This window comes from Pyxicephalus adspersus, chromosome 3, assembly GCF_032062135.1.
Source record: "Pyxicephalus adspersus chromosome 3, UCB_Pads_2.0, whole genome shotgun sequence".
In the NCBI taxonomy this organism is placed as follows: Eukaryota; Metazoa; Chordata; class Amphibia; order Anura; family Pyxicephalidae; genus Pyxicephalus; species Pyxicephalus adspersus.
The window spans coordinates 51,142,042-51,165,796 of NC_092860.1; the positions used below are offsets into that span (position 1 = coordinate 51,142,042).

Below are 23,755 nucleotides of genomic sequence, written 5' to 3' on the forward strand. Positions count from 1 at the left end.
TGTGGTGTCTTTAGGACAAGAAGAGTTGTTTGGCAGTTGTTTGAGTTGTTGTTTGGTTGTAAAGAACAACAACAAAAAACCTGATAGGTGTTTTTAACCCCTCCCTGCTCCATACAAAACTGGCTTGACATAAATAATATCACATATCAAATACCACCACTACATATCTCCCATCCTATTGTGTGTGAAATTCCTCCACCTACTAGATTGTAAGCTCTTCGGGGCAGGGTCCTCTCCTCCTGTATCACTGTCTGTATTAGTCTGTCATTTGCAATCCCTATTTAATGTACAGCGCTGCGTAATATGTTGGCGCTATATAAATCCTGTTTATTATTAATAATAATAATAATAATAATAATCACATTTACTAAAAAGTCAGCAAAACATTACTTTTTATTTCCAATATTGCCACATGCTTTTCTGTAACTCCTAGCTTGTTAAAAAGAAATATCCTCCAGACACAAATAGAAGGGCAAGCTTTAAACAGCATTAAACTTTTTAAACTCATGAACATGGAGTTACAGCATTCTTCTTGAAACTTTTGACTAAAGATCAATAATAACTTCTTGCAAACTGTGAAGAAAAGCTAAATACCAGTCATCCCCAGAGAAAAAACTACTCAATAACACATCAGAGTGTTGGACTGCAAATTTACAGTAAAGTTTTGGAGGTTTTTGTTGTGTTATGGGCACTATGGTTGTTTTCCTGTTAAGACCTGGAAGGTCAAAACTATTACAAGCCATTGAGCTTAGCCTTTCCTTTGAGATTTGAAAGTTAAGCTTTGATGTGCCCTTCACGAAAGCTGTAGCCAATGATGTTATACAAGGTCAGACAAATAAAGAATACCAGAGGGCGCGTACAGCAAATTATCTTAACTTTTGCTTTATAGCAAAGCTTTTTCTTATACAGTATCAAAGTTTAAAGGGGAAAATCTCCCTTGCGACAGCAAATAATCAAGTTTGTAAGGCCATTATCTGAAGTTGAAAAATGTTCTTAAAGCAGTGGCAGCTTTTCTTTATTCATAGACATTGGCGCAAGAAGGCATATTATCTTAGGATATGATGTATATATGTATATATCAGTAACAATTATTTGCCATACAATTCATATATTTATATATAAAATGATTGTAATCAATTGAATATATATATATATATGTATGTATATTTATATATGTATATATATATATATATATATATATATTTTTTTTTTTTACTTTTGATTGGTATTTATTTAGCGATGACATATTAGGCTGAAATTTTACAGTCATATCACTATCACTAACCTCTATGTCCCTAAAATGTCTAATGTCCCTACCATAGTCATATATTATTACCGCAGTCTCAAGGGCAATTTTGCAGGGAAGCTAATTAATCTAACCGCATAGTTTTGGGATGTAGGTGGGAACCAGAGTGCCTGAAGGAAATCCAGGCAAACACAGGGAGAACATCAAACTCTTTGCAGATAGTGTCCTGGCCTAGATTCAAACCTGGAACCTAATCCAAACCTATGCTAATAGATTAATGGTGCTCCTAAAAAGTAGACAGTGCTGAATTTCCTCTCTGGCCAGACAGTTAGGAATAGAAGGGCTAAGAAGCAACACTTGATGCAATAGGTCGGATTTATTAAAACTCTCCAAGATGGACTTCAGCTTCCGGCGCCTCATGAAGCAGTAGCGTGGAGAAGAGGCTCCCGTTCATCCGATCATATTCTAGTGGCTGACTATCTGCTTCATTCCGCACACATCGGGAACAGTGTTTTATTTGTCTGCTCCTCTGGATAGATAAGTTCCTGGAGAAGGCGCTGCCAGATCACCCCCAATCACTGTAAACTCAGCAGGAGAAGAGCCGCGCCAAGCTTTCAAAGATAGGCGACGATGCTCCCACACAGTTACAGAAAGCCTTGTCCATTCCTATTGACAGTGCAAGCCACTTGGTCCCAGACCACACGCTGATTGCAGATGCGGTAGCAGTCCTCCTAGGACCCACGCTGCTAGAAGCTATTGACACAGCAATAGGTAAGGGGATACTATCCATCAGACAGGAAATAGGAGATCATTCCCAACACCTGAGTACTGCTGAAGATAAAATCACATCAGTAAAGGATGATCTTTTACAGGCCCAAGGCACCATTGTAGACATGGGCAAGGGCATTGATAGCCTATATGACAAGATGGACAAACTAGAAAATAACAATCCAAGGAACAACCTGCGCATAGTAGGGGTTCCTGAAAAATTCTCCCAGGGGCAGTTTTCAGAACTTTGCTCTATTACTATCCCTTCACAACTGAGGATAAACAAACCGTGCCCATTGGAACGAGCCTACCGTTTAGGCTCGCCAAAGGAAGGAAAGCAATAACCCTAGACCTATCATAATCATAGATCCTACAGATCCCATAGGGACCTGCCACTAGAAGGCACAAACCTCCTTATCTTTGGAGACAACTCAGCAGAGGTATCACGCAAGCGTAAACTGTTTCAAAAGCTCTGCTCTGCACTCCATCACAAGCAAGTACGACTCCACCTAGCTTACCCGGCTGTATTGCATGTTGCCAATTACCAGGGCGCAAGCCATGTATTTACTGATCATAGAGATGCAGAAACCTTACTAGGCGATCGGCTATTCTTAGCAGAACCAATGCAAGAGATGCCCTCGATGGAACCAGTCTTGGAACCGGCTCTCCCACAAAGGTCATCGGGATTTACTCGATAGCTTCTACTAATTCAGCGCACAGGTCAGACCACAATACAAAAACACCTCTTGACAGAAGAACAACGAGAGGCCCTAACTTGTGATATTATGGAACAGGAATTGAAGGGTGCTATTTCTTCTTTAGTTAATGGAAAGGCCCCAGGTCCTGACGGGATGTCAGCCGAATATTACAAAACTCGTAGGGACGATATTCTTGAAGATTTGGGAAATGTATATAAAGTAATGTGGGAGACTGGAACCTATTTCCCTTCTGGGAACAAATTCTATATTAAAGTCCTTCCAAAACCGGGAAAGGACCCTTCCAAAACCGGGAAAGGAACCGGCATCAAACCCCCCAATATCGCTGATAATTCTAGATGCCAAGATGCATCTAGAATTTCCAGTAGACAGGCTAGCGAATTATTTACCACAAATCATATCTCCGATGCAAGTGGGGTTTGTCAGTGGAAGATAAGCAGTGACAAATATTTGTGGAGTCCTGGCGGTGTTGGAATACGCCAAACATCATCCTAACCTAGATCTGGTAATAATAAGTATCAATGCCGAAAAGACGTTCGATAATATACACATTCCCTGGCTGTTTCAGATCTTAGAAAAAGTGAGTTTAAAAGGGCCTTTCTAAAATTTTTTGGTGGTCATGTATTCAGACCCCCAGGCAGAAATCAACACCCCAGGCTTTTTGTCCAGTACTATACCCTTAGGACGAGGAATAAGACAAGGCTGCCCCCTCTCACCTCTCCTTTTCAACCTAGCGATTGAGCCACAATTGGGGGTCATAGAAACAGTGTAATCTCTACATGGGATCAAATTGCACAACATTAAAATCAGGGATGCACTATTCCCAGATGAAATTTACTGTTGACTTCAAACCCAACTTAAGACATCCCCAATATACAACAAATTCCCACGCTGTCCGGGGAAGTAGCAGGTCTGAAAATTAATATTTCAAAAAGTGAAATCCTCCTTTTGACTAATATTAGGAACAGGAGTTGGGTAGCCTCCTCCCCTTTTGGGGTAGTCAGGGATCATCTCACTTACCTGGATATTTGAATAGGCAAGTTGCCGACATCTTTGTACAGTTTGAATTATCGGCCTTTGTTCCAAAAAGTACAAAGAGAACTGCAACTGTGGGAGAAATTACCTTTATCATTGATGGGACGTCGTCATCTGGTTAAAATGGTCCCATTCCCTTGTCTTCTTTATCCACTTCAGACCATTCCAATTTTTTTTAAAACACGCAGATATCCAGGACTTAAACAAGTCATTCACAAGATTCATATGGTTGGGCAGGAGACCACAGATATCCTTACCCAAATTATTTTTGCCAGTACTGAAAGGGGGTGTTAATTTTCCCATTTTCAGACTCTATAACTTGGCCTGTAACCTTTGACATGCCATAGATTGAATAGGGGGTACCTCCTATTATTCCAACTCAACTAGAACAGGCATTAGTATATTCTTGGCATCTAACTGCATTACTGCATATTAAAATATCTCAGCTTCCACTAAACTTGAAGCATAATGTACTTCTACGTGACACTATACTTACTTGGAGAGAAATCAGGCGTAAACTGGAATTACCATTCTCCCTATCCAAATATCTACCAATTAAAGGCAATCCACATAGAAGCTACCAAATCTGGGGTGATAACAGTTTAAATACAGTCGGGGCTAGTCCTCCAAGACCAATTACATAGAGAGCACTGCAACACAATTTATTGTTTTGGTATTCAATACCACAACAAGCTGCGCAATCAATGTATTATCTGCAATTTTTAAAATTCTGCAATTCACAAATGTATAACCCAGCCAAGGTGGCAGAAAATTACAGATCTGATCATTTTCTGTCCCTGACAAAACCATCTATCTCATCTCTTTATCCACAGTTACAAATGCTCTACCTAAATCACTTTCAGAAAGACCAGTCCAAGAGTGGCAAAAGGAATTTGACATGCCGAATCTCACCAACAAAATTGTACAGGGCTATCTCACTGTTCCGAAGACAACTCCTAATGAGGTCTGGAGGGAAACTCAATTTAAGATATTACATAGCGCTTACAAGGTGTCCCGTCCAACTACTAATTCTGATTTTACAAATTTGACTAGGCAAACTAGATGTCTACGATGCAACCATGATAAGGTCACACTCAAACACTGTATGTGGGACTGTGTTCCGATACAACAACTGTGGACAGATGTTTTAGCCTATATCTACAGAGTAACAAAGATGCAGATATCCATAGAACCACTACTCTGTTTGTTTGGGTGCTGGGACACATATGAAGGCATAATGAGAAAAGGGACTAGGAACTGGATATTGTTGCACCTCAAGATTGTTTATAGATATCATTGTGTTTGTTAGCTGCACGTAGAGCAATAATGTTGCAGTAGATTCATGCTGTCCCACCTAGATTGGGGATGATTGAGTCTTCTATGTGTATGTTATACTACAGGGACTCCCTGGAGACAGAAGAATCGGATGATTTAGCTGTGACAAAATATTTTTAGTCAGACTGTAACAGGCCTGCATTTTGTACTATGCTTTTATTTGCACTGTCTCTGTTTATTTAAAAGTGTACCTGAGCCCATCATTGCTAATGCTTTGTTATAATGTTTCAGTTATTCTGTTTGTAACTGCCTTTCTGTGGTTATAAATAAAGTTATTAAAAAAAACTCCCCAAGACTGGAGAAGATAGACTAGAGACTTTTTTTAAATCAGGCCCAGTGTGGCAGAAAATCTGACTGAGCACCATTCTATATTGAGTAGTGTTCTTCGGCGGAAATTGCTAATGCAATTTGCTTGGTGGCCCTCAAAACATGTTAGGAATGTGTACTCTTGCCTGGTGGAACATATGACTTCTTTTTAGAAGCCTTTAAAGTGTAGATATACTAATATATTAATTTTTAACTAGTTAAATATATTCAAGGTGCATCAACACAAAAGGAGTTTAATGTCTGGGAGTTTTTGTTTCTAAAATGCAGTCACAGTTTTAACTGAATTTATTATTGAATAAATAATTATAATTTAATAATATTAATTGTAATGCAAACACATAGAAATTTTGCATTAAAGCATATTAATGTATGTTAAAAGCAAAGAGTTTGATTGAAAATATATGCAAAAATGCAAGTGGACATAGATGGTCCCAAAGTGTAAACTTACAATACACGCTGTGGCCAATGTGGTTGCTTCCATTAAAAAAAGCAGGATGGATTGGATAAATACAAATCAAATAAACCCTCTGCAATGAGCACTTTGAATTAATAAGGACTAAAAAAGTTGAAGAAATTTCAACCAGGTAATAAAATAGGAAACTAGCTGCTGAGTTTCTGTTTGAAATATCAATAAATGTTATGCTGCTATAGAAAAACATTGCAAATTGTTACCTCTGCCATTGATGCTGTAATATCACTATTGTAATTATTAAAATATTGGTATAATATTCGATATGTAAGATATAACAGCATAATTATGATTATTTTTTTATTTTTTTTACTCTTAAAACAGCAAACTTACAAAGGCTAAATTATTTAATTAAAATTGAAATGCTAAAGTTATTCATAGCAAGGATTTCCAAAATGATTTAATCTTTAATGGCATATTACCATATCCTAACAGCTCACAATTCATGGACAAGCATACTAGTAGGCTGCTTAGCTTTTAAATAGAAGGTACCCGCAATTATATGTGTATGAGATACGACATTCAATAGTAAGGGCAGGAACGTGTGAATTGTTCATGTATATTAAAATATTTCCTGACCCTGAAAATTCCACTTGGTAGAGATGAGAACATTAGTTTCCTATTTTGCATAATCTCATGCACCCTTACTGGTGATCCTAGGGCTCGCTTACTGGTTCGACATACAGAGTGCAGAACATGGTAGCTTTGGTGTCTAGAACACATTTGAAAATTAGTGGCACTCTGCAGGCAGGCGATATCAATTTAGATAGCACATTTTCATGTTTGACTTCATTGACCTAATTACTTTTTTTATGATTGCTCCCCTTGGGGAAATTAACCCCCCCCCCCCAGCATTCTAATTCTGTCCGTATTTCCATACAAAAAGCGTAACGTTTTTTCGTGCATGGAAATTTATTTTACATTGTTGGCTAAAATTTTTAGGCATAACTCACCAAAATATTTCCAATGTTTAGTAAATTTAATAATAAACTTTAAATAAAAAAATTTAAAAATCTGTAAAAAAATAGTGAAACATATAATATATCTGTACAGAAGCATTTATAATATATATAATTATATATATATATATTATATGAAGAGTTCTTTATATTTGACTCAATACATCTATTTTGTATTGAATCCAATACAAAATTATTTGAATTTCCCGCCGATCCTTCCGCCCGCATGAGGAGATTGTTTCTGCAGTTCGTGGCTGGAGGTCAGAGGAGAAGGACATGTCCCCAGGACCTGCAGGGACCTTTTTTTAAGTTTTAAGCGACCAGAGTGTGACTCGGGATTACCTTTTTGCAGCTAATATCCACCACATTTAGGATTACCGCCAGGGGGGCTAGGTAAGTACAAGAATTGAGAGGAAATCTCCCTAATAAAGATACAGACAGAAAGACCATTCTCTATTCAAAATTAATACTGTACTAATTATTTTTTTATTATTTATTAATTATATTATTTTATATCATACATGTGAATAGTGGACAATCACATTCATTTTTCATGCAATTGGGCATTTTATTTTGTTCTTTTCTTTTGTTTTAACACAGAGAGGTTGGTAATATATGCATTTCATCTATGTAGGCATCTATATGCAGTAAAAGGTACATAACAGTTAGTCTAAATGCTAATTTTTATTTTATTCAGTTGAAAATATATATATCAATCTTTAGAGCAAGCATGTGAGATCTACTTCTTTAGAAATCCTAAAACATGTAAAAGATTGCAGTGTGTGTCTGTACTAGGTGAATTGAAAAATACATGACTTGGAAGCAGATATCCAAAGATAAGGGAAGATATCTCCCCAGTTTGTTACACTGAGCCCAGTTTCAGCACCTAAAATTATTTCTGCATTAAAACTAAAGCACCAGGACATGACAGATTGTCAGGGGAAAATTATATTATCTTAAAAAAATCACAAGCCATCCTCATACTTTATATAACATCAGACATCAAAGTCACAGAAAAAGTGGAGTTCAATCAATTAATTTCATAATTTAGTCACAATTTTAAAATCCATACCCAGCTGCACTTAAACTATATGTCATTCCAGTTGTAACAAAATCACAAACAGGATTTGTTTGATTAGGTTAATATTACATAATAGTTACATGTGCTATTTTTTAGCTTTTTAGCTTTAACTTCAACCCAAACTAGACAAAAATAAATTTAGTTTGATGCAAACAATGCTCTTTTTGTGTGTTTAACTTTGTAGGATAATCCAGCACATATTCTTCCATAAAATAATTTTTGTGTTTTTTATCTAATCAATATACACGGCCACTTTTTACACCTGTTTAACAGCTTGTTAGTGCTAATATGCAGTCAGCCAATCACATGACAGCACCTCAGTACATTTAGGCATGTAGACATTGTCAAGTTGACCTGAAAAAGTTAAAACGTATCAGAATGTGTAATGTAATTTGGCATTGTAGCATGGTTTTTGATGTCAGGCAGTATGCTCTGAGTAGACCATCTCAGAAGCTGCTAATCTGCTGGGATGTTCAAAGACCAACTCAAGGGTTTATAAAGAATGTCCCGAAAAAGGAAAAATATCCATTTGTTTTCTAGGCAAAAATGCCTTAGATCATAAGAAAAATGCCAGACTGGTTTGGGAACAACTAACTACTTGTTACAACCAGGTATGCAACAAAGCATCCTAAAATGAACAACACGTCAAACATTAAAGCAGATGATCTACAAACAGCAGGAGATCACTCCGATTGCCACTTCCAATAGCTAAAAACAGACATCTGAGCTTACAGTGCACACAGGCTCACCAAAATCAGTCTGAAAAGACAGGCAATCAGATGCACAGGTTTAGGGCCCTTTCACAATCTAAAAATTAAATCTGCACTGTTTTTAGGAGTGCAACTCAACACACTATAGTGCAATGCCAAGTAGGCCGGGTCATTGCACTGAAAAATTTGTATTTTGGACACTATGCATAATAAAAAACACCACATGGCACCAATACATGAGATCCCACATGTTATCACAATGCATAGATGTGAATGAGCCCTTAAACAGTAATACACAATGGAGAAAGTTTGCATTAGACTGAAGATCATTAGTTAGAGATTTAGTTGTTGCTGCTGCTACCTATTTGAAGCTTCTGTCAGTGTTGATCAGTTTTCAGGAAACTTAAGAAATAAAGTGATAAGGTGCAGGAGCATAAAAAAGTTGAGACAATAGCAGTCTATCCATTTATCTTTGTCTCAGTAAAGGTTTTTCCCTTAAATTGGTAAATCAAGCAAGGATCTTAAATTTTGCATTTTGCTGACCTAAAACAACATTAGAAGCCTTGAAAATTCACATTATTTTTTTAAAACCATCCAAAACAGGAATTCATATAGACATTTGTAGTGCAAGCGGGTGAGCTCTCCATTCTAGATGTTCACAGTCAATTTGCTCCCATACTGTTCTGCAATAACAAACTAATCTTAGAATGAATTCTCCAAGGCAGTTTGAAATCCCAGGTCACTTACTTCAGTTTAGTAGTGTATTTGAAGAAGAATTGCAAGTGCATTCCTACTGAGTTGGTTTGCCTATAGATATTTTATATATATATAATATGTAGCCACATGAATTTAAAGTAATAGTTGTTGATTGTTTTATATGCCTCTACTAAAATATGCTGTTGTATGAAGATAAAGAGCCCCATGTTATCCCACTACATTTAAAATGTTACTCTAATTTGTCTTTGAAAATGTTTTTAATCCTTTTTTGAATAGAAGGCTGGAGAGGAATGGGCAACTTTGTAGGCCAATAAGGTTCTACTGCATTTTAGCGGGATGTGAATCTAACAAATCTCTAATTAGAATAATACAACACATATATCATCCTATCAGTAAGCCGCTTATCCTAAAAGCAGACCTATCACTAAAAGTTTTACTTTACATAAAAGGGTAGACAAAGTTTTTTCAATGGGGGACAAAATGCCAATCTCACGCATGCGGTGTGAGATTGGCACCCTTTTTTTTCCATTTACAGTGGGCTACATCACCCGATCTTGCGCCTGACATTGTTTTAGTTTAGTTCTGCTTTAAGTAACCAGCTACAGCTTTGACCTAGCTATATTGATTTGGCTGTAAAGGAGAAAAGTTAATGGCCACAATTAACTAGAATTATTGGACTGAAAAACGGATTAAACACAATTACAGATTTTATGCCTATAAATAAATGTAAAAAACCCTCCAAGTGGTAAACCTGTGGAAAACAAAAAAGTTGCAATGAGGACAGACTGCATATTTTAATTGTAAATGCAATGATTTCTCACTTCAGACTGCATAATGTTCACTATCACTATATATAGGGTGGGTGTTATTAAAGCATCATTTTCCATTTAAATGGCGATGTTGTGGATGAACATGGTGAATATGCAAGTTACTATTACTGGGAAAGTATGCTTTATAAATAGGTAAAAGGGTTCCCTGGTGATTGCGTTTCAAATGTGTGCAAATAATGTTAATACAGGTGTAAAATAAGGGGTATTTTTTTATGCCTTTTGTTCTCTTTTCTACAAGAGGTCTTACCAATATTTGAAATAAATACACTTATTTCCAATTGTATGTGCCTGTAATACATTGAAAATAGCAGATCCCACTGGCAAAACAAAATAAACAGTTTGAAATGGCTGAAAGGATTATATATCCCATTTTAGGCACCATATATTTCTTGTATTGTTTGCACAAATAAATGAAATCAGTGTGAGTATTGATTTCCAAATTCATCCACAAAGTGTTTCCCTTGTAATTACAAACATCTTTAAGGATTTTCTTTTTTCTACCTTGATATAACCAGACCTCCATGGGAGAATCTCTAATCAAAGCTCACTGCTAAACACAAGTTTCTTAGAAGTAAAGTTCAAGATACTCTTAAGGTGCATAATTCCATTCAATAACAGCAGTGCAGCAAAAGCTGTTTTCTTCAATCTTTATTATAAAAAAAAATTTAAAGCAACACTGTAAAATTATGAAATGTTAAATGCAAGGATATTTTCTTCACTGCTACAAATCCTAAATTACAGTACTCAAAGCTAACCCTCCTCCCAATCTCCTTTTCCACCCTGCCATACAATAATCACGAGCTTATATCTGTCACTTTTTTTGCTTAAAAAGAACATATATTGGCTCTGCATTTTTTTCTTTGGGGGTTGGGACTAAAACCTTTTCATTTCTTTTAGTCAGGTAAACATTGACATTTACATAATAATTCATATAATACAGTCTTCTGAGTGTCAGAAGATGGAGCTCCAATCTTCTATTCCCATAATCAGCCATTTGGTATTTCAGTGGTGCTGAAAAAAGCCCAGTGATTACAAAACTTACAAAACTCCAGTGAGTCATTACAGTGGTGACTCATTTCTGCGATATGAGTCAGTATGAGGAATCTATCAGACAAAGAAGTTGCAGATCAAGCAACTCTGCTGTAACATTTCTTTGGAAAAAAACCAAATCATTTCTTTATTATCTGTATAGTGTGTGTGTGTGCATGCGTGCGTGTATATTGCAAAAAAAGTGGAAAGCAATATAGGATACATAAAACATTTGCTAATAATAACTGGAGTTATTCATTATATTGATCAATAAAAGAACCATGATAAATCCATTCCAGGTTTGTTGGATCAACCAGGTTCACCCAAGATAGTCTATGTTCTCCAGTCTAGAGGAGCCTTAATATATTGGGCTCATAATTTAATCACATTCCATGAGGTTAATATACAAGTAGAGGATATTGACCTAATGAATAAATATGCAAAGCAGTGCTGATATTATCCAGTGATGTGAAAGCTAAAAAGCTGTTAATTTTCTGTTGTTAATAGACATAACCTGGGCATTTTTTAGCAAGTCAGTATTAGCTTTACCCCATGTGCCAAGTTAAGTGTAGCAGAGCCTTGTACTATGTTAGCCATCAATCATTGTAGAAAGTTTCTAGTTTAAGTGTTACCTTTTATTGGCTAATAAAGATGAAAGCTTTCTGAATCTCTGCCTTTGGGTTTATATGAAAGCTGCACAAAGCTTGTGCATGGTATCTAAGGGGTTCTGAGCACATACACCTCTAATACTTTGAGTTTCTTTGTATTTGACTTTTATAACTGGTACTATGCACTATGATTTTTGACTTTCTAAGCTAGCTTTTTATTATAAATGTATTAAATGTAGAGGCCTGTAGACTAATCACTAAAAGAACAGTAGATTGGCAGCGTAGTTTCTTCAGTTACAAATGATATAGGAAGACTTTATAAACACGCAGGGGTCTATTTATCATTATCAACTTTCACCTAGGATTTACACATTAATTAAAAATTTGTTAATTATTGGTTAAAACTTTGACATCGCAGTTAGAACTGTTTTCAGTTAGTTGGTCAACTCATGTAAGCTGATTATAAAAGAGTTCAGAATTCTAAAAAAATAGTCATTAATTTATTTTACCTTACCTTAGAGCCTGCCCTGACCAAAAGTGTGCCACATTCATCTCCCACAATAATTCTTTATTGTACAGAGAACAGTAGCTAAACTTCTATTTGCCAAGGAAAATTCTCCATGACAGATGACATGACAGCAGGCAACAAAATACTGTTTTCCCACTTATACAACTCTCCCTCTAAACAGAATATGACCCAGCCATGCGATATGGTTGATATCAACACCATTGTACTGTAAAATGTGGGAAAATGTATTTTGGCACAGATAGCATTAAGGATAAAAACAGGTAGATCAACTATATGGACAGTAAGGATTTGGGGATGAGGTTTTATTGTATGTCAGATCATGCTTTCAGTTTTAAAGGAAACCTCTCCTTTGCTCCAAACAGAAAGCTGCCTATTTTCTTTATATATTTAGATATAGATACAACATATCAAAATTACCAGAAAAAAACAAGGGGTTACAACAAATATAACCATCAAAACAATAAAGGTGCCCAAAATTAGAGAATTGACGGATTGGTCAGACATCCAGCATTTAAACATCTACTTTTTAAAACCTATGATTCCTAAAATAGTTTGTATGAAAAAAAGTAGAAATAGGAATGTTCAGTTTGCTAAAAATCCTTGAAATATATGCAGCAAACCTGGAATGGTGACATTTTACGTCTTTACTTTAGTGTTGATGTATGCAGCTATTTAAAATGCAGTGTTCTTCATTCTGCGATCATGTTAATTAATGCATATTTCTTCTTCAAGAGTTTTAAACAACTCACAGTACTGTGGTAACAAGGCTGACGCATCCTGCTGCTAGGGAAAGCCTAGGGAGTGCTTCTATGGCACACACAGCCACTGGGATTTTCCTATTAGTAAGTTAATAGAAACCAACCGGACTAACTCCCACACACATCTGTGCACCACTAGGATGGAAAAAAAAGTCTAAAATAGCCAGGGGTATATATTTGACATACAGTGATGTTAATGTATGTTGTGTAGACTGTAGTACAATCTTATTTATTATTTACTATTTCCTATTTTGAAAGAAGAATATCCATTTAATTACAATTAATTACTTGAAAGTGTTTGTATCTGGCCCAGATCTAAGGTCCATGTGTTAATGTATCAGCTACAGATGTAGCATAATTATCTAGTCTTAGTTACAGGACATTGATTTGTTTCCCAGTTGTCATAAACAGAGATTACAGTGTATTAACGTGCAGTCTGATGATGTTGTGGTCCTTCTGGCTAGAATAGGGAAAAGTACATTAGCTTGTTTTAAAACTGGCATGTATAAAGCAGTGTGCCAAATTAAAGTTTATTATGTTCTTACATTATTTATAAATTGAGTTAGGTATGCATATTAGTCATAGAGTTATTATTAAGATAGCACACACATGCTAGGTCAGCTAAATGAAGTCCAGGAATCTAGGTAATAATGACCACTGGTCACATACTTTATTATGATTCATTATGATTCATTATTGTCTGCAAAAAGCTTTCAGAACCTGGCAGCAGTTTAAATCCTATGTGTAAAATGTGTGGTCTGATCTGTGAACACATATTTCACTATGTTGTTTGGTGTTTTGGAAATGAGCCATGTTCAGGTCTGTGGAACAGTAGAAAGGGTCTCAGGGTCCATCTGAACCACATCTTATATAAAAAAAAGCCTCCTAAATATTAAAGGGTGCATTTCCACCATCTGCCCCTGGTTTTATATAGATAATGTGGGGCTAAATTATTATTTGGTTTGTTGTTTCATTGTGTGATTTATTATTTGCCTAAAACAAACACATGTGCTTTGAGCTGCATCAAGCTTGCCTCTTTAGTGAACGGTCAAAGTCAAAATCCATGTTGGATTCCCAATAACAGAAAAGGACCAGAAATTACTCTTAGTTTTAATAAAAATGAGACTGTTGACAGTCTGTGGCCAAAATCTTCTTTCCTATACATACAGGCTATCACTATTGCAGCAGTCCACAGCCATGCTATGCAGATATATAGTCTATGTCTAGAGAAAATGAAGGTGGTTTAATATAGGCCAGATGAGAAAGGCAGGAAAGATACGTGCATCTTAGGTGAAATTTAATTGGCCTTTAGGTTATTACATTTTTTGGCTTGTACTTGAAATGACCAGAGCAACAAGACCCAAACCTAAATGTATCTTATGCATGTACAACATAAAAGGAAAAATACTAGAGCTACTATAAGCACAGCCTTACCGGGTTGACTACAGACTACAGATTACATTCCTCTCCCACTTTACCCAGCGGTGGGGAAAGGCATCTGGGGTGAGTTTTGCAGAGCTGGCTACTGGCAGAAAGAGCTCATATGCACTGCACCAGCTCCTATTCCCCTTCTCTGCCAGATGAGGATATCTCTCTTCCAGATGAGGAAATAAGGATATGGCTGGACATAAAGGGCACCATTTTTAATGTTGATAAACTGCACAATACCATTTTAGGTTGCAATTAAGGATTTTTGGACTGGTGAATTGTAGTCTAAATGATTAACTCTAATTTCATTTTGCACAGAGTCCAGTTTTAAGGTTAAAATTCACTAGCACTAGCTGAAAATATTGACATTGGTTACCAATTTGAAAAGAATCATCATAATCGTTACTGCTGTAAAAGATTCTCTTGAGCATAAATTAATTAATACATGCTGTAATCTACTCATGTACTGAAGCTTTGTATTTTATGTAAACTCTTTCCTTTTTCTTGTGATTTTTAAATATAATTAATATGAGTATGGCCTGAGGGACAGACCTACATTTTCTGTGTCTAATATTTTGACAGAATGTCATAGCTTATTAAAGCATCAATCGTATGAATTATTACAGTGCAATAATACTACACCACATTTGTCTTTGAAAGTTTGAAAGCTATTTTTAATCATTTATGCGAGACAGACTTACATATTGTGCCTTAATATATATATATATATATATATATATATATATATATATAGCGCCCTTTTTTGTGTTTTTAAATTTAATTGCTCCTCCTAAAGGATTATTGTATTATTTTATGCCCCCTATAATCTGACTAACAACATATTACCAACATATGTGATTTTAAAATGGAATGGTCCCTAAATATCTGATATTTTATTTTTTGGTAGTTGTTGGAAAGTTAGGGATTATTTACACGCGCTGTTACTTGTCGATCAGCTCCAACACTGGCAGGAACATCAGAATTTTCTTAGAGCTATTCAAGCATTTATCTAGTTTTATCTTTTGATTATTCATAATTTATATAGTATTTATTTAACATTCAGAAAACATTAACCTAAGCTATAAGGGGGATGTGATGTTCTCTGACTGTTCTAAAAGCAACCAAAAAGTGTATTATAGAGGCATTGGTTGATTGTTTACTGGACATCCACTGTGGAGGAGACACTCAATACAATGGTTTTCTACAGTTTAGAAATGGTGAGATTAGGAAAATGTAAAACAAACACAGATACAACTGTTTGTGTAAATTTCTCCCATTTCCTACTATAAGCAGGCATTTTTCCAGGTCTAGTTAGGTTCTCAGCTGTTCATCTATATGAGACCTTAAACACCCTAAGTAGTTTTCTATATGTTTGAGTGACTTGGGTGACTTGGGTAATGAACATTCTGTTGGACAGCTGCCATTGAGAGGATCCCTTTTTCCTATTAGATTTAAAGTTAAATTAGGTGGCTCAGTGGTTAGCACTCTGGCCTTTACAGCACTAGGTCCCAGGGTTCGAATCCCGGCCCGGAAACTATCTGCATGGACTTTGTGGGTTTCCTCTGGGTATTCTGTTTTCCTCCCACACCCCAAAAACATGCAGTTAGGTTAATTGGCTTCCCCACAAATTGACCTTAGACTGGGGAAGGGACTTATGACTATGGTAGGGACATTTGATTGTGAACTAGTCACTGAATATTTTCTAAAGGGCTGCGTATTATGTCAGTGCTATATAAATACTGAATAGTAATTAGAAATGGGGCATTAAAGTAGAAATACAAACCAAATGCAGGCAGCAGATTTGCATTGATCTCACATAAGCAATATTGATGATAGATAAGTAGTATAGCATGCAGAGGCTTCATGCTATGCCTTAATTTGCCTTTTTTACTGAACCAGCCTGTTTACTGAACCATGTCCTGTAAGGTATAGTACTGAATGTGATCTAGAGTGCTAGCCAAAATTCCTTATGTAATTAAAGTAACTACAGTGCTATCTGCTGCAGTAAATGAGATTAACTACTCTCAAAAGTTATAAAAAAAACTACAGTCTGCAACACTAAGCTACTGAAAACATTTATTTTGCTATATGATCTTTCTATAAAATAATAAACAGATTTACATAAAATACATGAATATATGTGAATGTAAAAAAAAAAAAATAAAAGTCCATAATATAATGACTTTTCAAAGTGTATCCTTCCTCATCAAACAACAACACCCATATTCCACAGCTAATGTGATCAATAATTGGACGGGACACTTTTAATAACCTCTCCATTACAGGACTTGGATTATTTTGGGAGCAATTGATAATGCTACTCTGGATCTTGTATTCTGTTAGTGTTTTTTAATGTGTTTAATCTTGATTTAAAATAATACACTATAAAACAGGGAATCTGACATTCCCTCAAACATTTACTAGTGAGCCTCAAATACTACCTATGAAACACATGGACCTGGAGGGAATGTGAGGTTTCCTGTTTTATAAATAGAACCCTTTATGTTATATGAGCATCATAGGGAACATATAATAAATATGAAAATTGATTATATATATATATTGGGCCATCAATCATCTATTAAAACATATCAAGTTTAAAATGTTAATTGAGCAACTGTGTAGATTAATAAAGTGGTAATAATATTTTTATTTAAGCTCTAATTAACTTTCTGTAGTGCTGAGATAATAAAAAAATTAGTTTAGTCCAATATGTAATCACAACCTTTCCCTTTTATCCTGCATTCAAAGTTTGCATTTTAACAACAGGATGTTCAAAAGTAAATGGTTTTGATGTACCCCAAGATGGGTATGAATACAGCACATAGTTATGGCAGGTAGATCTTACCATGGAATTTCCAAGAAAAATAAATGTTTTGTGTCACACCTGTGATTCTAACCAGCCATTGCACTAATGTGCTAACTTTCTAAATAAAGTAAGCAGACAATACACAGAAAAATCATGGGGACCTTTTAGGCATCTATTTTTCATAACACGTACTTATAATTAAAACCTTACGACTATGTTAAAACTGTAATTTTAAAAACATCCAATATATAAATAATTTTCAATTTGACATGTTTAGCAGACAAATATCCTTTTCTTCAGGAGTTAATGAGACCTATTAATATGTGCAATGAAAAGAAATAATCATACAAAAAATGTTCACATATTACATAATGAAAAACAGTATAAAACAACATACATTGTAATACACTCACACACCTCTGCATAACACATGCAGATCAAAGTGGTTCCTTCATTTATAGTGTTTATATTATAAACCGACAATATCCAACTAATGCATTTAAAAACCCAAAGTATATTAGTTAAGACAAAGTAATGCTAGGGAGTCTTTTTATCTGTTCTTCTTGCACAGCATACCTCAAGAACTGCTGCAAATAACAGTGGCTTCTCTTCTATTACTCTGAAATTGGTTGCCAAGTGGAATGAGGTTATAAACATTTGATTATAGTCATCATGTTTTAGTACAGACAGATTTACAGAGAGTTAACTACCTTTACCTTCAAAGAATCAGCAACCTGTACTGAATCAATATGAGAGAATCTGACAATGTTGTAATTTTATTGGAACAATGTAAGAGAACCCAATCTTAATTTCATTATATTTTTTTATTGATACAGTAATGATATTTGGATGATATTTTTGTCTCATCTGCATCCTCCGTCTTTCGTCTACAGTGTGACTGAATTATCAATGTACCAGTGTTATAGGGACCCCAAAAGAAACACTGTGCCTGATTTATTAAAGACTGGAGAAGATAGACCATAATAGGAAAGGCTGGATGATCCAGCAACAAATCTAGTCCAGAACTGAAAGCATTTGCCAACTAATAGCAAATAATTTTTTCAGATATCCATTCGATATTTGCTGGATCACCCAGGTTCTCAAACAATAGTCTATCTTTCCCAGTCTTGGAAAGATTTAATAAAAAATAAATCAGTGCCTGGCTGCATTATTGATCTTCAAAATGTAATATTTAAAAGAAAAAGTGTTATAGGTTAGGTCTGAACTTCACTCCTCTGATAACCATTCTTACTCTTGGGCAGGGATTCAAAAAGTCAAAACATTAACTTAATAGTTTGTTATATAGCATTTGCAGAATGAGAGCTCAGTAGTTACCGTATATGTAACCTTTTTAATTAATATTTTTGCTCCAAAAATGGCAATCATACTGTTATTCCCCATCTGGTTTTTTTTTTAGTACGAATCAAATCTGATTGGTGGTGGGGGAAATTAACTGATGGTTTTCAATACTAACTATTGATTCTTACCTGCTAGTTAAATAAGCTGAACACTTGCATTCATTTCTTGGTCGTAATTTTCTTATCCTCCCATTTATTTCTTGTAATTCTAATTCCCAATTTTTATTAATTTGTTATCCCTAAAGACATTGAAGTATTTGTTGTATTGCTAAAAATATGAATCATGTTACTATTTGTTCTTCAGAAGATATTACAATCTGTCACATGTCCCTCCTGTCGTCTTTCGGCGACTGACCATAAATAAGAGATGTAGATAGTGCCCAAAAAATTGGGTATAAAAACATTGTGAGTCAGTTTTACTGCTTGTTATAATATGTCATGTTCATAGCATAGGCCTGTCCATTGCTGATTGAGTTCATTGGATTTTTTTGGTCTGTGTGATAAACTACATACTGATCTACAATACTGCCTATTTAATATCATTTCTATTGAACTAATTTTGTAGAAGTAAGAATTGATCATGCATGACATGAAGGGGAGGTAGAGGAGGTGGAGAGGAAACTTCTTGTTTACTAGCTGATTGTGGACAATTTGAGCTATTTGCAGATCAGTACTTAGCACAATAAAATGATGCCCACTTTTATTCTTGCTGCTCATTGATAGTTTTTAAAACTGGCTCATACAGGAATTTGTGGTAACAAACATTTTAGATTTTTCAACTTTGCATGGGGCTTGGTGGTAAGATATTAGCCCATTGGTTGCATATCTATTGAAGCACCCCCAGATACAACCATGAATATTCCACTGGAAAGTAAATGCAAGCCTCTTATGAACTGTATAACACTCAAATCTTTAGTGTTTAATAATAATATTGTTTTTTTTTTTCACAGTATGGCATTAAGAAGAAAGAAGAGAAAGAAGCTGAGGCACAAGCTGCTATGGAAGCTACATCCGAAGGGAGCTTGACACGTCCAAAGAAGGCCATCCCTGCTGGCTGTGGGGATGATGACGAGGAAGAGGAAGAAAGTATTCTAGACACAGTTATTAAATACCTCCCAGGTCCACTTCAAGATATGTTCAAGAAGTAAAACGTAGTAGACTGTGAGACTGTTTAATGCATAAACAGAAAAGCAATGGATCTCCCTTGTTTAGTGGGAGATTTCAGTATTGCCACATGCTACCCTATCCCCCGTCTCTAAACCTTTGCTCACTAATAGTCCCTCCACTTTATTTTCTCCTTTCCTTTTGTACATAGTTACATACAGTAGACACCTCTCAAAGGATGTCAAGGTTATGAGCTGCAGTCTACGCAATTTTATTATAAGCCATAGTACAATGTGTGTTCAATTTGGCAGTTGTGTACACAATCAACATTATACTTTTCATCATTACTATCCATTGAGAGTCAGTGGGTTGTTGTTAATGTGATACATGGTTTTCCAGCCAGCTTTGGAAAAGACCAGTATCAACATTTGCCTCTTGCAAAAAAAGGAAAAAGTGAAAACAAAGCAGGCAACTTATCATTAGGAGGTGAACAAATGTGTGTTTTTCATTTCATGTTCATCCAACAGTAAGAGACAATTCAGAAAATGAACCATGTAAAGCTCCTATGCCCAGGACTACATAACGAATTGTAACAGCCTCTAAAATATCGAATTTGTACTTTATATTTAATCATACTTAGGGTCTATGGTGAAATAATTCACATTGTGATTATTTGATTAGAACGTTGGCTTTTAAAATCCCAGCAACTTCATTTACTTTTAAATGCTGTTTCTTTTAAGTTCATAATTACTGGAGCTGACTGAGATAGCACAAAGCTTCAAATTATTTTGTACCTTGATTAACATTTCAATAGTCACTAATCCTGTATTTTCTAGATTTGCCCATGTAGTGCATCTTAATACATAAACCACATTTGTAAGTGCTTTACTGGCAAACATGAGCTGGAGTAGAAACCAGCTTCCTAAAATGGGAAGTCTGCACACAATGGATTTATATTATGTTGCTGGATGGCATTTATTTTTTTTTTACATTAGGTAATAATTATCAAGCCTTTTACTTGAAGGTATTCTTTGTGTAGAGTGTTTAGAATGAAATAGAAAGTGGAATTATGACAAAGTGCTGATTTAGCTGCAGAGTTCTTCAGACTAATGGTCTTTTGTTATCGATCAATGGAAACAGCTCCTGCTGAACAGAGATACTGTTACTTTTTCACAATAAACAAATGTTTAGATGACCAATTTAATAATAGTTTAGCTGGTGCTCTGCAAGCCAGAATTGTTTTCATTTTCAGACTAGAAAGAATTGCACAGCAGTTTAGGCCTCTCCTTGGAGCTTTTGCTGCTGCAGTAATTGGACCCTCCTGTAGTTCCCCGATTGTTTGGAACTTGTCATTTTTATTTAGCCAAGGAGCACCAGTAAAAAGTAAAGACCTAAAATAACTCTTACTGATGTTGGTCGCACTGGTGCTTCAGGGCAAGATATAATAAGTGCTTGTGTCTGGAAGGCCTCCTACGATGACCATCACTCAGAACCAAGGTTGGTGTTCTGCGTTGTGGAAACCCCTTAACATTTGGCTGATGTTCTTTGGGAACAAGCATTTAACATATATGCATTTACTAGCACTAAATAAAATAATTCAATAAAAAAGTAACAAAAGCTTCAATAATACTGAAGCCTGCAATAGTAAGATACAGTATATTAACAATAAACAAGTTACCTAAAGAAACACAAACTTTCAGGATAACTGTTATCTGATACAGGTGAGGCTCCTGTTCTGCATTAAAGGCTGCTGCAGCCTCATTCCCTGAACCAGTGCTAATTGGTACACCATCATCATCATTAGGAATTAGCATTGATTAATGAGACTGTCACCACGTGTTACCCTAGGAACTAAACACAGATGGGCAAACTGTTTTAGTACTTAAGGGCTGCCTTTTGCAGCAATTTGAGATTTTAGGAAAAAATATCAGCACATGCATTCTGCATTTTAAATAAATAAATAAAATCAACACTTCTAGGTGTTTTAAATTGAAATACTTTCGGGGATCACTTGACACCAAAGACCACTAGTAAAAAAGCCGATAGTAAACAAGATAGTAGACTTATGCACTGGCTTTCAGTGTCATAGTAGGGGTACTGTGGATGGCCTCGAAGTCCTTTAATCTAACACTTACGTAACTGTTAATTTTTTGGGAGAAATGTGGGACTGGTATCGTTCTTTAAAAGTATCAAATTGCTACAGCCGGTAGGCCGTCTGTAGTAAACCTAATACAGATTCCCTACATTTTATTGTCAGTGTAGAAGGTTGCAACATAGTCTTTTTAAAGAAGTTGAGCAATGGCAACGTTTGACACCAACTGACTGCCTCAGCTGTGCTGTGTAAGGAGTGTACTGGCATTTTCCTTTAAACCACTGTAGATAGGTAAAATACTTCAAGTATAGATGTATTTTGTTACATTAAAATAGTTTGCTCTTAATGTCAATATAAAAAAATCAATAATATATAATATAGAGAAAATCAATGAATAGAATATAAAATAGATGTCTATTTCAAATCTTTGTAAAATAGATCTATGAGCTACAATTAAATTGGCTATTGTGCTCTTTGCTACTTTAACCTGCACATCTCACAAGCCTATTCAACAAATGGAACATGAGGCTTTAATACAAGACCAAAGAGAAGCCTGGTTCATTTGTTTAATTAATGCTGAATATCTCTGTCATCCTTCGTTGCTTACTGTCCATAGATGTGTTTAATCTCAGGTAATTGAGGTAGTCTTTTGTAATTTTCTTTGTCTTATAATAAGGAGGGGGTGCTTTACATTAAGAAAGACCTAAGGTTCTGCCAACCGAATGCTAGATTTGCATTTCCCTATGTTTCACATCAAGGGAAAGGGGAATCATCACCCTCTGAATTTTTTTTCAGAGTGTAATGACTATGTGGAAATAACGTGGCATTGTTTTTAGGTTTTTATTATTATTTTTTTTTACTCATAAATTACATCTACCTTTAGAGAAAGCCATATTTGAAAAAAACAGACTGCAATATTAATTTTGAATGCTACTATGTGTAAAAGAGAATAGGTCATGTGTTAATTTGCACTTGAATATCTCCGTCTATGTTTACTGCGTGTTAGTTTAGTGTTTTTCCCTTCTGTGTCAGAGTAACACATATCAATGCTGCTCTACATGTCTCCTTTGACAAGCTTACTAATATGCTGTTGTCATGTAATGTTACTATACTGACTTGCTGTTGTGAACTAAATGTAATGTCTTCTGTGTACACCACATTATTATGTGTTTCCTCTTTGTGTCAGTATAATGTTTGGGGTAACAGTCTTTTGGAACTGTTTTCACACATAGAAATAAATCCGCTCAGCCATAATTTTGTGATTAGCTGAATCATTTTGTAATTTAAATGCTCATATACCCGGATCAAATGCATGCTTCAATCTTCTCAGTGACAACAAAAAAAAGGAAGATGTAGAGACTTTGTGAATGTAAATCTCATTTGTAATTTGCCTGCTATTCCTCATTGCATGATCTCAGTTCAAATGTTCTTTTAAAAAGTGGGATCACAGCCAATAAAAAATAAAGTGATTTCATGCTTTTCTTACATTGTTTTCTATTATTGTATTTGTTTGATGCTAGCTGGATGTTTGTCCAAAGTTCTGATCTTAAATAAATGGAAGAAAACTGATGGTGATGATGGGGGATACAAAAATGGAAAATGAAATGTTGCTGTTTTTCTACATTAATTAAAAAAAGTCACCTTTTTTTCTTTACAGTGCCCAAGATATTGAAGTATGATCTTGTATTGCTATGTAATTTATTTACTTAAAGGATCGGAGTTTCTTTGAACACAGCCATTCTCCCAGGGTTCTATGGAACCCAAGGTTTCTTCCAGAGTTTACAAGGGGTTCATTGAGCTGTGGCTGATTTTCCTCCCATTGACTGCATAATTCTGGACAAATCGTT

General features: G+C 35.4%; 1 protein-coding gene across 1 annotated transcript in view; it reads left to right on the forward strand.

Moving 5' to 3' along the window:
• The window catches only part of CPLX1 (complexin 1), a 135,323-nt gene extending 111,930 nt beyond the window's left edge, over window positions 1–23,393 (forward strand). The window contains exon 4 of the mRNA XM_072404556.1: window positions 19,663–23,393. Within this exon, the coding sequence (XP_072260657.1) occupies window positions 19,663–19,860 (198 nt within the window). The 3' untranslated portion in view covers window positions 19,861–23,393. The remainder of the gene's footprint in view (window positions 1–19,662) is intronic.
• Window positions 23,394–23,755: the final 362 nt, after the last annotated feature.